We start from the raw sequence: 19349 nt of genomic DNA, 5'->3' as shown, positions 1-19349 counted from the left end.
CAGTTTAAAGCTTAACTAATGTTTTATATTACTATATACCCTTACTTCATAATTACTTTTAAACACATATGACCCTTTTAGCTTTGGTCTTGGCTGTAAAACTACTTTCTGGAGTGTGGCCCCAGTATAGTAGCCAAAGATTCTCAGCTGGGAAAAAGTTATCCCTGGATAAAGGGATCCTACTTTTTTAAGCAACATGTTAATTATTCTTCAATATTATAACAGTGAACGTTTTAGAAAGTCACAGGAGCAGATAACGTATCTGAAATTGTAAGAAGAGAAAGCTAGCAAATCAAAATAATGAATTTTTTCCAAGAACGTATACTGATTAATTTGACTTGATGAAAGGATTTTTTTTGAGTGAAAAATGGAGGTTCAGCATAAACCAATGGGTTTACATCTACTGTGTTAGACTCAGGTGTAAATTGGGACCAACTAATTTTTCTCTGAATCTCTATGGTGGTCCTGAGGCCAATTTATTTGAGTAAAAGACAGGCTGGATATGCTAATGATCTCAGGCTTGTTAAACTTTCATAGTAAAATAATGAAGGTTCTTATCATAGATATGCCAACAAGGCTGTTATAAAAAATAGAAGACTCAGGATAAATAATCAAGGAAGTCCTTCAGAAAAGTTCATTTTTCTATTTCCCATTCATGGGACAAGAAGCAGTGTCATGCTGATCAAGGCCAAGAGCCAGAAGCCAGTCATTTAGAAAAATCCCTCATTAGTGAATTTGGCAGCCTGGCAGCAAATAAACTCACCAGGTGGCAGGAGGGGGGAAAAAAGAGAGAAATGGAAGAGCAAGGACAATTTTCAAAAAAGTTCAAACAGAAATTCAGCAGCGAAGGTAAATGATTAGTGAGCTTGTATTACTATTCTCCTTACTTGAACAAGCTGAAGAAATAGTTTTATTCACCTTGAAAAAATATAAAATATAAAATAAAGTGTGACATAAAATAGATGAAACGATTTTGAAGTCATTTAATTCTACTTATATATGATAGGAAGTTGAAAGACTATTTCATATAAAGTAAAGCAGTATTCTCTATCATTTAAGGTATTACTAAAGCAAAATTCTTTCATTAAGGTAGTTATTAGTAACTACCTAACAATTATTGAAATGACTGTCAATAGAAAAACTAAAGTGAGAGAGAAATAAAACCAATATAAGTGTCTTCCCCCTGTTTTCTGGCCTTTAGGAAAAGCTTTAAAACTTGGCTATGCCAGATGATAGGGTAGAAAAATAGAAGGTACCACCGATGCTTGGCTCTAAGCTCACAATTTTTAGTTTGCTTTAATCTTTTGTAATTTCAATCTGTTTTTATATTTATAACTGTTTTTTTTAAATAACTGTATGTGTTATTACACTGTAAGCCGCTCAGAGTCACCAAGCTGCAAGATGGTGGGCATATAAATTTAATAAATAAATAAAAATCTATCTATTGCAACTTTGGTAGGTGCACAGAAGATGGGTGTAAGAGAAAGAACGTACTGCATTCACAGATGCTGTTTCACCCATAAAATGATCTCACTGATTCATACCTTCTATTTAGAAGTCTCGACATACCAGAATAGAGTAAAATTCAATTGAAATGCATGTTCAAGTTCCTAAAATGAACCTGTTAATATATTTGTAATCCTTGGGTCACAATTGGTCCATCTTTAATTTCAAAACTATATGTGAAATCAGGTCAGACCTTGGGGTCAGAGTTAAATATCCCTTCCCTGAAGGTTGAGAAAGAGTAAAGAATCTCAGGAAAAAAGAGAGCCATTAATACCCATTTTAGGCCCTAGGCACACCTATATATTTTTTTGTACTTAGCACAAGGCTTCCATAGCAATGCTGAACTGAATTTCAGATCAGTGGTTAGATTTGTCATGCAATTTTAGAAACTCTGATATGCGCATGGAATATCAGATGGAAGCAATTAAGCTTTCCATAAATTTCTTTAAACCTGTCTTTCCTACTTTCAAAAACTAATACATGTTTGGTTGTTCTTCTCTGAGAAATAGTTTCTTGTCAGTCTATTTAGCAGATTTTAAAGTGTCTGCTGCCAATGAGAACAATGGAACACTGTTTAAGACAATGGAGACCATTCATGACTGGTGATCATTCATTCTAGCAATGGAAAAATGTTAATGTTGAGAATATTAAAGATGTATTACTTCTTTGTGAACTTAAAGAACAACGAGTTTGAGAAATGTGAGTTGTTCTGAATATTTATGCCTTCTCCCTCTCAAAGATCCCACCAGTTTCATCTAGATGGGTTCACCTTTGCAGCAGTAGCAACCTAGTTCCTTAGGAATGGAAATAGCTTGTTTTTCTGGCCCCAAAATCACTCTCTTACTGTACCAAGTTCAGTGGTGTGGTGGCTGAAAATGTGCCTTAAGCATTATAACTTCCTACTTAAGAACCTTCCTCTCAACCCCAATCCATGTGGAAATAGTATCTCCCAACAGAGGCCATGGCATAGGTACCTTTTGTGCCACTTCAGTAGTGACTGTATCGTTTGTAGATTGCTTTTTTCAGCTGTGGCAGGTACATCCTCATCTCTCTGATCAATGCTCTTTTTCCTGTAAGGCCATTTTAGTTTGTCTTGAGGGAATGACATGATATTAGCTACATCAACATCACTGGAGAAAGCAATAGAAGATGACTTCACTACATACAGTAATCCTCATCTATCATTCTCTGTAGCTAAGCCAAACTACAGAGGGTACTCGGTACAGAAGACATTTTGAGTCACTTTAGTGACACCAAGCAAGCAAGCAGAAGACTTTGAATTCAAGTCTGCTTAGGCAAGAAAGGCAGCTGAGTCAGTCACTCTCTCTCAGCTCAATCTACCTCACAGGCTTATTGCTGGGAAAATAGGAGGGAGAAGGTGTGTAGGATAGGTTTTTTTAAACAATATATATATATATATATATATATATATATATATATATATATATATATATATATATATATATATATATATATATATATATATATATATATATATATATATATATATATATATATATATATATATATTTACAAAAAGATTTGTAAAAATAATAAAGATGGTATCCAAATAAATAATTTTTAGAGAGGGCCTCCTGTCTACTGTGCTGTTTAATACTACCAAGACAGTTGGAAAAAAAGTAGACCAAACCGTACTACTATATAATTATGGTTCTATAAACTCTTTTCCAATGTTCTATTTCAGAGAACTGAAAATGGACTTCACTGTAGCCTTGAGTCAAAATGACCTCAGTGACTTACAGTAAATTTTAAAGTAATTATTATTCAATGTAATGCAGTTCTTTAAAGATTAGCAGCTTTCTTATAAATTGCCACTGAATATCTTTTCAGTGCCTTATACCTTTTCCACTTTCTATATTATAAACAATTTGGGTGCAAATCAATGGTTTATGGATTAGAACATCTACTATCATTCTCTATTAATAAAAGCATCTGAATTCACATTTGGAAAGAAGCCTTGAACATTAGTGTTAGTATCTATCAGCAGCATTGAAACTTTCCACTGGAAATATTTTTTTTTCTAGGTGAATAATTGTTAGAAAATATTTTATGGCTGACATTTTGCACATATGAACAGTATCTAAAATTAACATAATATTAATCTCATTTTGTCAGGTACAATTCTAAACAAATAAAGCTTGTATGGTTGCAATGAGGAAAACTGTGCAAGAATACCTTGTATTTCATACAAATGTTCCAGTAGGATTTGTTTTAAGATATCAGTAGCAGCCATCTTTGAATTATATAATAAACTAAGGAATCTTTTTCAGTTCTGAAGACCACATTCCCTAACTGGCAAACTTCCAGGAAGAGGGAGCTTCAGACTGGAGGTTTAACTAATTACACCTATCAAAGCTTTTAACTTCTTGCCTGCATAACGGGAGGGGAAAGGGATATGAGATTTGATGTATCTCATTTATACTGTGCTGGGACATGGTGATATTTAATTTCACAGCCAATTGAAGAAGTTTATTTCTGTATAATCTAAAAATATAGTACATAAATGGAATAAAAGTGATTTTGAAGATATATGAATCCTTAATATGAGAAATTAAAATTACAGCAGAACCCACCAGTTGAGCAAAAGTTGCAAGCATTAAAACAAAAGGAAGGAAGGAATGAGAAAGTAATTTAAGAAACATTGGGTTGCCTCAACTGTTATCGCCCACACAGTGCTTATTTGCTGTCCTCAGACCCACAATACAGGGAACTAAGATAGTTTTATTATTAAATTTATTTAATATTGTTTAAATTTTGCTACCAAAGATAAGGTATAAAACTTCTTTAAAAGGCCAATTGTATTTACCAAGGCTAAATAGCAGATGAAAATGAGATTGAATTGGAGCCATTAAGAAATAAGTAAGCGAAGAACTGAGCTGAACTAATTCAATTCTTTATATAAAAAAAGTTTCTTCTAAATATCTGTAGGGACATCTTTCAGAAAATATTGACTGTTTCAGAGAGATAGCCTAGACTCTCAGAAAATACCTGAATCAGAAGTGCTACATGAAACAGGTAACATTCTCTTCACTGAATAATCATGGATAAATGGGATAATTTATAAGAATCACCAAGGGAGAAAGCAGCAATAATGGGATTAAAGAGTATGTTCTGAAGAAGCAGCTGGCAGGATAAACAGTGGCATTCTGAAAAGAAAGCCATGTCAGTGCAATTAAATTATTCTTCAGGATAAAGACACAAAAGGTCTCGGTCTCACTCAAACCAGAATTGGAAAAGATATTGAGCATATCAGAGACATGACAAATCGGTGTTTGTCTATGCTTGTAAATGTTACAAAGTTTACAGTCTCAGCTACTAAAGACTGATGCTCTAAGATAAACCAAAATACTTGACTTGTGTTTTAAAGAAGTAAGCTAAATAATGTTTGCTAATTTTTAAGCATTTCTTTTTATTTTATCAAAAAAGGACCAAGAAGAAGGAACCCTTTGAATGACATTAAGGGAGATAATCTTTAGTGAATGACAAAGCTAGTAATATTAAGTGTCATCACCAGAAGCTCACTGAACTACACTTGAGAAAATATGAGAAACAATCATCTTGATTAGTTTCTCTTTTAACAATATCAGCTGAATCATCTGCTTGTTTCAGATGGATTAATACACCTGATTACTCAGGAAGTAATATACTTTAGTAGAATACTTTTTAAAAAACGTTTGGTGTATTTGTTGCTCACAATGAGTACCAATAGCAAGATCAATAATAGCAGGGAAGAGGTTTTAAAATGATTTATCCTGTAAGCCTGCCAATTATATTCATTTCTGAGTCATTCTAACTTCAGTTTACCAATAGTTAATAATGGCTTTGAGTTTCCTTTCACTTCTGAAATGTACAAACATTTTGCTCTATTACAAATATGATAAGAAAGAAGTAAGATTGTAAAATGACAATCTTAAACCAAACATGTGAAAATCAACAAGAGGATGTTGAAAGCAAATATTGGAATACTATAAATATGGTTTTTCTGCTTGTGCATTTTGGACATCATGACTTGCTTCCATTCACATAATTTTTATAGATTTTTCATAACATGGCATAACATATGCACATGTGTGTGTAATATATGTGCACACACGCAAGCGCACGTGCGCACGCACACACACACACACACACACACAAACATCGAAAATAATTCTCTACTCCAACTTTGAACTTTATTAAAGCACAAGAACAAATCTATTGCTTTTGATACCAAAAATAAATGAAGTGACAAAACTTGTAATTGCTTGGCCTGTAATGATATGATCACTTCTCCTTGTCAGTGCAACTGGTCAGAGACACCTGAAAGTAGGATCTGACAATTATAAGACATAACCAATAGCAAATGCCAGCTACTAACTTTATCTGCAGATTTTCATCTTGACAAAAGAAGACCCTAAAATGTATAGGAATTGTTACTAAATGTTAGAGCTAACCTTTTTTTTTTTTTTTTAACAAATTCCATTTTAAAATCCGGTCAACACTTTGTTTCGATAATATGTGTAAAGTTGTATTAAAAGATAAAAAACTTTGAAAAAAAATGCAGTTTTTATGTTGTTGAATTGAACAAGATGCCAATGTGGAATGATTTGAATGAGTATAATTTTTGTTAACCTTTATACAAAAACATAAACACATACTAAGGACAATTTCTTTTTCCTTTACTTACCTGCACAGTTTGATAAGCTGAAGGATCAAATCCTTTTACGCTAATTTCTCGGAAAACTCTTGGCTCTAATTCTTCTTTGGTCAGATCACAATGGTAAATAATACCTAAATATACAATTCAAAGATTTTAATTGGTTAATTTAATATGTTTTTATTGACAAAAGCACACAAGTAAATATCTTTTATCCCAAAGAAACAGACTAAAAAAAACCCCCTCTTAACAAAAACTGTATATCCCCGAACCCTATTCAATAGTGTTTAGTAAGTTAAATATGTAGAAAGCTTAGAAAATACAAAATAGTAATTGATCAAGAATTTTAGTCAATCTAAAACCTCTTCACCATGATACCCTTGATGAATTTTCAAGCCTGCTGTAAATAATATTTTTAAAATAGTACATCATCTTATTTTTTTCCATTAAAATAGGACATAGACAATATTTGTAGCTACTTTTTCCTTTAATAACAACTAAAATCACAGCGGGACTTCACATTTATAGTCTTATTTATATACAATATTTCATATAGAATGCCCTGCACAAAAATGGATCCAAACATTTTAAATGAAATTACATGCCTTGACATGTTCACCATTAATGTATACTGCTTCCACTTACAGATGACCTCTTTTTGCACTGTAGCAATATCTTTTACTAAAGGGATGCAGTGGCTCAGTGGCTAAGACTTGTCGATCAAAAAGGTCGGCAGTTTGAATCCCTAGTACTGCGTAACAGAGTGAGTTCCTGTTACTTGTCCCAGCTTCTGCCAACCTAGCAGTTTGAAAGCACATAAAAAAATGCAAGTAGAAAAATAGGAACCACCTTTGGTGGGAAAATAACAGCGTTTCGTGCACCTTGGGCATTTAGTCATGCTGGCCACATGACCACAGAGACATCACTGGCTCTTCAGCTTTGAAATGGAGATGAGCACCGCCCCTGGGAACAACTAGTACATATGTGCGAGGGGAACCTTTACCTTTACTATCGTTTATTACTTTCCTTAAAGACAATTTTCTTTTAGACCAGGCTAGAGCTTCCCTCTCATTATTTATATCTGAATGTCCCCTTAGTCCCTCCAAATGATAGAACTAATCTCCAATTTTTTTTGGACAGGACAAATAAAAATCTAAATTTAATTATTATCATTGCATTGCTATTACTGCATTTAAATCGAACAATTCAAGCTGATAATCCAAGAAATCATTTCTATCTGAAGGGGTGGTGGTGGCATAGAAGGGATACAATGAATTTTAGAATGGACCTGCCCTCATCATAAACTTACATTTTCTTAAAGAAATCCTATTGATTCAATGAAGTTAAGATGGCACAATATTTTTGTCTTTATACTGTAAGGAAAGATTGTTAATGATATTCCACATTATAAGCATAACAGCTCCAACAGTATGTTTCCAAACAAAAATATTACATAAATAATTTATGTACAAATTAGCAGTATAAAACATGCCAGTAATGGATTTCTTTTTAAAAACTCACTAGTTATCAGCAAGAAGAAGCAAAGCAAGATGACCATTGAGCAGATAAGAAAAGCAAGATGTGGTGTTGTTTATCCAAGGTCTTATTGATCAATTGGAAAGTCAGTGAAAGAGAAAATGATTTAATTTAATTATTTAAAATAATTAAAAAATATTTTAATTTTTGTTATTCACATTTCATTTTATTCCTCCTTTTTAAAAATGATACTATTCCATATTTCTTCAACAAGAATAACTTGTAGAACAACAAATGTAACTCTTGTCCCACATCGAGTTGTCCCATGGTGAGTTGGCTGTGGCAAATTGTCCTAAATCTGTAGACTAAACCTCTCTAGAATAGGAAAAATGTTGATTATCTTGCCCTCTTAACTTAGTTTCTTCACCTTTACTGCTATGAGCTTTTTAAAAAAAAAATATATGGAAACTTAATAAATATGTTTTATGGATTGTCCTGTTTTGAAATTTTATTTCAGGCTTGCAGTTGGACACCTACCTAGCTTAGGACAGAAGGGAGGGTATAAAATTTAAGAAGACAGTCACATGCTATGTCCCTATAATACAATTAAAAAAAATCTACCTTCTAAGTCAAAAAGAAGAAACAGAATTAGTCTAACAGCACTTCCTTTCAGTTATTGAACTGCTGTTATATTATAGTTTATATAGTCCAAACAAAAGCCATTTTAATTCTGATTCAGCATTGTAGATATATGTTAATTTCCTCTCTGATAATTACTGCGACTTAATAAAGCTTTAGATTGGTTAGCTTAATTGCCACAATTAGCAAAAATTGGTATGTTGTTTTTCAGAATATAATAAAGTCAGACTAAAGAACAGCATGGAGCTTTCCAGGACTCAGTGAAACTTCCTTATTTTCTTTCAGTACAAAGCTAATTCAGTATAATTGGACCAAGATAAAGCATATTCATAATATATTCATATTCATTATGCATATATACATTACTTTTTTCTCATAATTTATAAAATAGTAGCTTCTGTAAAGTTTGCCCTTTTAGACATTATTACAGAAAACAAAAAAATCCCCTCCAATCAATAATGATACATGATGGAGGCCACAAAATGCAGATTTAAAAAAAAAGAATCTATGACATTTTAAAAGAATCTATGACATTTTAAAAGAATCTAAGTCTACACTTAAGGAAAGTAGATTTTGTTAATTGTAGCTACACATTGATCTTTAACCACGAGAGCAAATAGCAATGTAAAAGAATGGGCAAGAAGGAATGAGCAAGGCAGAAGGGTGACTGTGAATTATAAAAACAAGAACAATAACTATACCAAGTATTCTAAGAGGGGAAACATCTTAGTTTATGGTAGCTAAAAATCCAGAGGAGGTTAGTAATACCTTTTCCAACAGCTGCATAAAGTTCCTAGTCCTAGACTAAGGTAAAATTTAAATTGGGAGGGGAAGACAGATTAGTTTTGTGGCTTTTGATGAATATGAAGATTTCTATGAATATGAGGAAATGTTTTGCAGCTAACAAAAGCTTAGGTCTTAATAAAATTGTTAATCAGAATAGGTGCTACCAGCTTCTTTCTGATTTTTAACCTTACTTATAGGAGAATCCATTCTTATTGAGTATGTGTTCCTCATTATTGGATTATACACAATGGCGGTCACAACTTCAAGTTCTCTCTTTGTTCCTTTGTTTGAGAGGCAGTCTGATCTAATGGTTAAGGCACCAGGCTAGAAGGCAGGAGACTGTGAGTTTAGGTCCCACTTAGCCATGAAAGCTGGATGATTTTCAGCCAGTCATTCTTTCTCAGATCAGCCCGTCTCATTCCAGGCTTAAATTAACATGCTTTGGACACATTGTGCAAAGACTCAGTTCTCTGGAAAAGACTAATGGGAAAAATAGAGGGAAAGAGAGAATAAGGATGTCCAGAAGTAAGGTGAGTGCACCATTGGAAGAAATGGAAAAACAGGTTATGCACGGAGAATATCTGTGGTATTGCTACGAGTTGAAAATGACTTGATGGCACACAATCAATCAATCAATGAAGTTAATAATTGAAAAGGAGGAGCCAATGTCTTGACGGTACGGACGTGCGGTCTCAATGCTCTGAGACCGCTGCCGATACTTTTGCCACTGGGTGGTACAATCTGCCTAAACTGTCCCAAAGAGATGGTGAACTGGAAGACTACGTCTTGCTGATCTCAGGGACCCCACAAAGTCCCTGATTGATCTAAGAGAAGGTTTTCAAGCTGGCGACAAAAGGCAGCCTAGGCTGATGAAGTTGAAGTTGCTCCAGAACAGAAGGAAGCGGAAAGAGAAAGTGTGTCCATCTGGTGAGGAATCCTTTCTGTTTTGAAAAAGACTGCTCAAAAAAACTTTTTTTATGCTAAATTAAATCCTTAAGCAGAAGTAAGCGGCGAAATTGACCTGCATTGGATTGTTTTGGATAGTATGCTTCCCCCCCCCCTTTTGTAATTACACTTTGTGGATTGAAGTGCTTGCAATTTTTTTTCCTCTCCTCTTCTTAAAGTGAACGGACCGGTTTTTCTTCTTTGACTTTTTCTTGCTTTACTTTTTAATTTAAGGATTAAAATCTCCTTCTCTACTCTAACAAAAGTTTCTATTATTTGCTATTAAACTTGATTTAAGAACTTCTTTTCCCTTAAGCCTGAGACAACATCAGAGAGTGAAAGGAAGCAATACTGCCCTCGGAGGCCAGAGTTTATGAAACTACGCATTCGTTCCTGTTTCTCCTTTGATTTCACTGTCTTTGTACTTCAAAGTTCCATAATTAAAAGTGATAAGAGCCAAGGGCATGGAGTGTTTACACAGGTGTCCTTTGAGAGCCTTATCGGCACTGGGAGAGGGGAAAAAAACAGAACCTCTTTCTTGTGATTACAAATGATCTTGTATTTAAGCTATATATATATATGTATGTATGTATGTATGTATGTATGTATGTATGTATGTATATATATATATATATATATATATATATATATATATATATATATATATATATATATATATATACATACATACATACATACATACATACATATATATATATAGCTTAAATACAAGATCATTTGTAATCACAAGAAAGAGGTTCTGTTTTTTTCCCCTCTCCCAGTGCCGATAAGGCTCTCAAAGGACACCTGTGTAAACACTCCATGCCCTTGGCTCTTATCACTTTTAATATATATTAGATTTTTACAACCCCTGGTAAGCCCCAATTATGGGAGGAAGCCAACTGCTTCCATCATCTGTCCTTCGGCTCATCACAAGAGTCCATCACGACAGAAACCCAATATTTTTACTGTTGCCTTTGTTATATTTGTGTTTTATTTGTGCTGATAAATTTATCAGCACAAATAAAACACACACACACACACACACACACACACACACACACACACACACACACACACACACACACACACACATATATATATATATATATATATATATATATATATATATATATATATATATATATATGTCTGGAAAGCTAGAGTGGCAGTAATTTACAATTTGGAAATATGGATGAATTTTCAGAAGAAGAAACTTTAATTTTGCAAAATATTTGGGATGGAATTCAAAATTTATTGGCGGTAACTGGGAGAATTGAGAAGAAGATAGAGTTTATATTAGAAAAAAATTATGGAGATGGAGCCCCAAAAATTGAAGAGAAAAATGAATACAAAAATAAGAAAACTAATGATTTGATTTGTGGAGTGAAAGTGGTTGAAAGCGAAAAAGTGGGAGTATGGAAAAGGGAATTTGATGGGCTGGAGCTCTACCCCAAATTTCAAGACATAAAAGAAGAAAAAAAGGGAAAAATGATGGTTTTAAGGAGAGAAATCTTACCAGAAGCACGATCGACAACCAAAGATAAATTAATTAAAGTAGCAAATGGAGGACGCCGAGATTACCTGAGAGATGCAACAAGCAACAAGGTGGGGAGAGATGTCCATAAAAACTTTACTAAGGAAATAAACAGAAGATTAACTCCACAAATGGCAAAAGAAATAAGACTGTATGCCTTCTGGAAGGATATATGTTGATATATGAAAGTTGATAATAAAAAAGTAGCTAAGTTTGGTGATTAGTAAATAGGAATTTAGTAATTTTTAGATTGCTTTGTTAAATAAATAGTTGATAATGGTAACAAGGTACATATTTATGTTGGCTGGAGGTGAGGAAGTTGGATATAAGTAGTAAATGATATTGTTAAATATTAATGATAACAATAATAATGAAATGATAAGAGATAAAGTTAATGATATATATAAGTACTGGTTTAACATAAGGAATTTGGATATAAATTGCAAACAGTGACTTGGAAAAAAAGGCTTAGAAATTTTGTTAATTAATCCTTATTTTGAATATGTTATAAAGGTGTAATGTTATTGGATATATAAAAGTTGATAACAAAAAATAACTAAATCTTATAATTAGAAAGTAATAATTTAGTAACTTTTAGATTGTTATGTTAAATAAATAATCGATAATGACAATAAGGTACACATATGTGTTGGCTTGATGAGGAGAAAGTGGATAAAAGAGTAAAGGATTTTCATAAATGATTTTGTTAACAAATATTAATGACAACAAAATAATTATATCCTATAATTAGTAAGTAATAATTTCGTAACTTTTAGATTGTTATGTTAAATAAATAATCGATAATGACAATAAGGTACACATATATGTTGGCTTGATGAGAAGAAAATGGATATAAAGAGTAAAGGATCTTCTGTTAACCAATATGAATTATAACAACTAATAATGGAATGATAATGATAAGGGATACAGTTAATGATATATATATGTACTACCATAACAAAAGGAACCTGGACACAAATTGTAAACAGTGACTTGGGGGAAAAAAAGGCTTAGAAACTTTGTCAACTAATCTTTATTTAGAATATGTTATAATGGCTTAAGGTTATTGGATGATTTTTGTAATAACTAATGAAATGTCATCAGGTGGTTGTGCTTTTAACTATAGATTATTTTAGGCAAAGGGGCACTAAAACAACTTAAGTCAAATGAGAACTATTCTATGTTGATAATAAGATTCATTAAGAATCTTTGACACCTGATATGAATATAAGTAATGATTGTGGAAGAGAGGCACGAAAGCTAATTGTAACCAATTGACACACTTTCTACAAGATGTAATGTAAGATGATGATTTTTTTGTTATTGTTTGTTTAATAAAAATAAAAATTTCTCGCAAAAAAATGAAGTTAATAATCCTCTCTTTCTATCAAGAAAGCCAGACTGTAAAAAGAAGGATCTCTCAAACAAAACCCTTCATAAATATAACTCAGGTTTTTTTAAAATGCAGGAATAGAAACATAAACGTTAATTCCCCAACAGAAAACATTCTGTAATAACTTTCTTTTTCAAGTGCTTAAATAGAACAGTACAATACTTAGCCATAGGAAAGGAAGGAAATTTTACATTTAAAATATTGCCAACCCCCCCCCCCCATATTCAGCTAAATACAGTTTTCTGCCATCCCGTTCTGTCATTTATGCAGACAAGAAGGAAGGTAGAGCTGAAGGCTATCAACAAGAAACAAATTTATTTTCCAACTGCTACACAAAAAACAGCCAGGAATGTAATTTTCATGCTGTGAGTTCATCATAACTCCAACATAATAATTAATTTGCAAATTATAATGTAAGGGAATAAAGTAAACTCACTAATTCTGCTGTAGTTGTGGTTATTGGTAACTACCACTGGGCTTTGAAAAGCCAATACATCGTTTTCATAATGACAAAAAAACTATGTCATAAAAGCTAGATCCATATTATCTTTCTGCTTATTATGTAGCTAAGAACATGGTAATTGCCAGCCTATGTAAATTTACAATTGCTTCTCATGTAGAAGACAGTGGGAAAATACTAACTCACTTATTTCTACAGCACATTTTATGTAGCAAATCTTCTCCATGACATGCTACAGGATGGATGGATGGATGGATGGATGGATGGATGGATAGATAGATATAGAGATACAGAGATACATGTGCGTACACACACACCATATAGAAAGATCTATACAACAATGTAATGTTGCACAATATAAAAACACTAATCACAGTAGTTTATAGGTGTGCTATTACTTTATAGTCATTCATACTTGTGCAAAGAAAACAAGCAATATGCAAAAGAAGGCACACTTACCTGGTGATAAGAAGGAAGTAAACTGATAAAATATTTCAGTATCCTTTTTTTGTCCACTATATCCAACAATGCTGCCAACATCTAATGGAAGGGTCTTGAGATGGGCACCAGTTGCCAGGTCATGAAGCTGCAGGACATTCTTCACATCATGCAGGTAACACAAGACTAGGAAGTTGGATCTAACACATGCCACCCATTCTGTAAATATGAAGGAAAAATAGCTACCGTATTTTCAGTATGTGGTTATAAGAAAATGCATTATATTTTTAGAAAAATCTATGACTTTAATATCTTTCATAGAAAGAACTTAAGTTTCCTCTAGGATCCTATTCGTAAAAGATTATCAGATTTCTAAATATATTTCAGCTTTATGCCAGCAAGCACATTTAACAACTTGCTTAGTGTTTGCTTTCAAGCCAATATATGGAAAATTGGCCCTCTATGTTGTTCTTAACAAAACTGTCCAATCAAGGCCTCATCATGGGCCTCCAACCTGCTTCCCAATGCTAACCACAGGTAAATTCTTCCTAGCTGTTTTACTGGACAGAATTAAACAAAATAGCTGGGAAGGGGAATTAGGGAAGGAAATGCTGCTTCTCCTGCATTCTTACACTTCTTGCAACAAGTGAGCAGGTTAGTAAATATATACCCTTCTTTCCTTCTGTAACAAGATCATCTCAAAAATGACAACTGCCAGGAGAGAAGCCCCCTCCTTGATTAAATCAGAGGAGGCATGGGAGGGATGATAGTCTTGTGACCATTGGAATTGGTAGTTGGGAACTCAAGGAACAGAAGAAAAGTATTATGTCAAAATCTCAATCTCTCTCTCTCTCTCTCTCTCTCTCTCTCTCTCTCTCTCTCTCTCTATCTATCTATCTATCTATCTATCTATCTCTCATCATCTATTTATCTATCATTTATCTTATCTACCTATCATCTATCTATCTGATGGACAATTCTTTGCAACTTAATTGTTTCCTATGTTATTTCTTATTCCATTCTATTTGCTATCCTTCTGCCTTACTCCCACTCCCCAATACTTTCCATTTGAAGTATTACAATTTTTTGCGTATTTTGCTCAATCCTCCTGAGTAGTAGAAACCATTATAACTATCAAAGGGACAAATATGATTGCTCTACCTTGACTTTTTTTTAAAAAAAATAAAAAATCAACAACTTACAAACCATCTTTAAAAACAATGACATTTTGACCCTTGCTAACTGTTATTGTCTTGGGATTTTTGTCCTATAGATCAGGTGTGTCAAACTTGCGGGGCATGGGCCCGATGCGTCATGCACTGGCCATGCCCACCCCTGATTTAGCAAATGGGGAAAAAGTTGTGATATGGCACGTGACGACAATGTGATGCCACAAGTTTGACACCCCTGCTAAAGATATTTGGTTTAGTGTTACTGAAAGTCACAGAACTGAGTCACAAACATATATCAGCACTAAGTCTTTATAACTCAACTCAAGGATCACCCTTGATATGATACCTGTTGAGCAGCCAAGTAATAGTATACAAAGAAGGAAGATGGACTTAACAGCAAATCAACTTTTATACTGGATTGATTCACAGAAGTCATTTGGAAGGCACTTCCAAAACATCCTTATGTACAAAGAGATAGAGAATGAGATAGGAACTGTATCGCATAAAATCCAGGAAACTACATATGTTAATAATAGAGAATGCATGTAATTCAGGGTTGAATTGTTGGGTATTTTTCTAAGCCCATTTTTGTTACCAGAGCAATGAGTCACTTATGCTAAGTGATCATTTAACCTTTCTGTCACATACCTTGATTTTGTATAAAGCATTTCATTACTATGTCATTGTAATGAGGCAGAATCAAAAATTCACTTGACTGTGAAGATTTTACAGCAATACATTATTAACTGCTTTCAGCTATAATTATATCTTCTCAAATCAAATTTTGTAAATGACTAAATGGGTTAAAGTATTGTGACACAATAGCAGGTTGGCCTTTTAGTATCAAGACATTTTCCTTATTACGTAAGAAGATTTCTCAAACATGATCAAATGTTTATTATTACAATTAATTTTGAAGTTATATCATATTTTTAATGGTGCTAGCACATGGCTACAGTACATGTTTAACATATGTTTAAAAATAACTCAATGGACATTGTCCCATTGTATTTAGAAAAGTTACTTCTAAGTTTAAAATTATCAATATGTATCATGATAAACATCTATCATCATGTTTAGAATATACTTATTCAAATAGATCTTCCTGAACTATTACATTGCAAGGATACATTTTAAATCCATCATATCCCTCAAACAGCATCAGCTATTCTTTAAAAAAAAAAAGGGGGGGGGAGAATACTATCATTGTATATTACTCATTTGTGAATCATACAGCAATCACAGCTTCATAAAAATGTAACTGTACAATTATGATATTTGCCTCTCAAAAGTTTCTTAAGTTTGGAGCTTTGCTTTAATTAATATGAATAATGTATAGCTCTCAACAGTTATAATAGTGCTATGTTCTCTTATCATGGATTATATTCTGTTGTTGTTGCTGAAATATATAACTTAAATAATCTTACCTAGAACATCTTTTCCATGCTCAGGAATCAGCACTTTCCATTTTGATTCCTCAGGTTCAGTAAAATCAATGTTGATTAATTGATAGTTTGGAGCATGTCGATTTGTCTTGAAGGAGAAAATTGTTCCCTCATTGGTGACATACTCATATTCTGCATCAAAGTTGTCTATCAGTTTCACCCATTGCAAAAGACCTACATTAAGATAATAAAGAGATTTACTCTAAGAGATATATGCAAAGTTAGTAAATTACCATATATAATGTCTTTTACACCCAATATGAAGTTATTTACAAGTGCCATAATGCAAGTTACTTCTGAGGAAAGGTGCAATTGAATTACGAAGATTGTATTGATTGTGAAATCAGGATTCCCTATACTTAGCATAATAGTTGAACGCACAGTATTAATAATATCAGAGAATGATGGTCAAGAGAAAAAGATCTCATTGTTTCAAATGACATGTCACTTTAGATAGGCAGGTTTTCTTTTCAATTCAATTTTTTAAGATGATTCTAGCAAGTCTTAAGTCTTACACCTATATACAAGTTTAAATAGGTAAGCCACATTATGATCAATGCTTGTTACTCCCAAAATGAATATCAAATCAGTTTGAAGAACTGTTTTGGGGTCCACCTGAGACTTCAAATATTCTTGACAAATTTTATTTCTTCAATCCCACGTAAAATTTCTCTGATTCCTTGAATTGTAATGTTGAGCAAATTATTGAAATCTCTGAACATTCTAATTAAAGTACGTTCTCATACTGTAAAAGTTATTAAACATTTGCTCAAATATCTATAAAATTATACTGCTTCGTTCACTTGTGTGGCAAATGTTACAATCAGCCAGATGTACGCAACCCTAAACAAGTATGAAAGATAGAATAAGCCCAGCAAAACTCAACCATCCATCATCTAATATTCCACTGCAAATTAATAAATATGGAACATGTAAATTAGTACAAATACATGCAAATATGTCAAAGCAATCATCAGTTTAAAACTGTCAATCAGCCTTTTACAAAACTCATCAAGACATGCATGACAGCAAATTCCTTAATTATTTCAAACTGCTTGGGCAAGAAAGCCAATGTTTAAACTGGAGAATTATGATTGCACTCAGATGATCATCCAAAAAATGATGTTGTGAAGCAGAAATGAGTATATGCTTGTTTATTACCTCTTTCATTCTTCTACACTGAAGAACCATTATTTTCACATTTATGTACATTATCAAACTCTTCCAGTGCAGCGCATAATACAATTTCAATTTACACCAAGACACTATGCAGTTATTCGGCTGTAGATAGATTTCTAACATGTCTAATATCAGTACATTTTATTTCCTTCTTTAGAATCTTACTAAACTTTGCTAATTGAAATAATTCATTGTCTCAAGCAATGGCTTCAGATGTCACTATTTCTATTGTCTCTTCCAGTGTTAAATCCAACATAATTTAATGTAATTGAACAATGTAAGATTCAGAACATTTAAAAGTATTTCTTCATATAGTATACTCTAAATTAGGGAAGTCACTCACACAAGATGCCATGACTTGGACAGTCTTTAAAAGGACAAGTTCATGAAGAATACAGCAATATCCCAATTGTTAAGGAACATATTTTATAGGGTATCATCGCTCTCCTGTCCATATTTTCCATCTTTTATAATGGTAGAGCTATTTCAAAAGCATTCATACAGAGAAATTTGTTTGATAAACTCCTAATTCAATCCCAGCTTTGTTAAAATCTCATTTCAACTTTGAAGTTTATCATAATAGGTTCTACTACAGAGTTAAATATCTTTAAAATTGTTTGCATTTGGGAAGATTAAAGAAATATTCATATTTTTCTGCCTTTTTATCATATTGTATATCTGAACTCAGAAAGAAGTTTCAACTTTGAACTGATTATGCTAAAAGATGCCAAGGGTGTTAGGTGCTACCAATCAAAGAAAAAAGAAATATACTGAAGCTCTGTATAGTAGAAATGTCAACATCCAATATCTTAGATCCTTACTTTCAAGAAGTTTGTACTTAGTTCTTAGAAGATTAAATTAGATTGGTACTTTGGTCATTACAGGAAGCCTACAGGAACTGATGGAAAACCTACAGAAGCATTGGAAGCTACAGAAAAAGAATCAGTAAAAAGTCTAACTAAGCTATGCCAGCAAATCTGGAAAACAACACAGTAGCATACAGATTGGAAGAGGTCAATCTACATTCCAATTTTTTTTTTTTTTAAAAAGGAGATTTAAGAGAGAGTGCAAATTATTATCTAATAACCTTAATTTCACATGCCAGCAAAATAATGCTTAAGATCATCCAACACAGATTGGAGCCCTACATGGAAAAAAGATGTGAGATGTTCAAGTTGGCTTTAGACAAATTGAGGAACATGAGACATTATTTCTGACGCGCACTGCTAATTCAGAAAAATCACAGAACATGAAAAAAGCTTCTCTGATTACAGAAATTGTGGCATGTGCTTTAAAAAATGGAACATCTAACTGTGCTCATGAGAATCCTATGTGCAAGTGAGGAAGCCACAGTATAGGCAGAAAATGGAGAAACAGCCTGGCTCCAGGCTGGCAAAGCAGTAACACAAAGCTGTATAGTCTTTCCTTATTTATTCAACCTATATATTTAAGGTATATTGAGCAAATGGTGGTCTAATGATGAAGCTTCACCAAATTGACAGGCCAATGAGAGCCATAGGATTTCCATCTTTTCAATGTTCCTTAATTAAATTGTACCTCTTTCAAGGCTATCCTGCTAGCCTGCTTGCTAGAACATAAAATAATAAGTTAGAAGGTACCTCAGAGGTCTTCTATTCAACCCCCTGGCCATGGCAGGAGATCCTATACCATTTGGGTACCATACCATTTCATTGGGCTTGATGGGATGGATATATG

At 33.1% G+C, this 19349-nt stretch overlaps 1 protein-coding gene across 1 annotated transcript in view; it reads right to left on the bottom strand.

Annotated features, from left to right (window-relative positions):
- The window catches only part of PREP (prolyl endopeptidase), a 60814-nt gene that overhangs the window by 14850 nt on the left and 26615 nt on the right, over positions 1-19349 (bottom strand). The window contains exons 8-10 of the mRNA XM_087718704.1: positions 16437-16628; positions 13859-14056; positions 6194-6297 (exon numbers count right to left, since the gene is read on the bottom strand). Of these exons, the coding sequence (XP_087574830.1) occupies positions 6194-6297; positions 13859-14056; positions 16437-16628 (494 nt within the window). The remainder of the gene's footprint in view (positions 1-6193; positions 6298-13858; positions 14057-16436; positions 16629-19349) is intronic.

Source organism: Thamnophis sirtalis, unplaced genomic scaffold, assembly GCF_051295495.1.
Source record: "Thamnophis sirtalis isolate CommonGarterSnake01/CBP01778 unplaced genomic scaffold, rThaSir2_p1.2 scaffold_6, whole genome shotgun sequence".
NCBI classification, from domain to species: Eukaryota; Metazoa; Chordata; class Lepidosauria; order Squamata; family Natricidae; genus Thamnophis; species Thamnophis sirtalis.
This window is presented reverse-complemented; position numbering and strand designations above follow the sequence as displayed.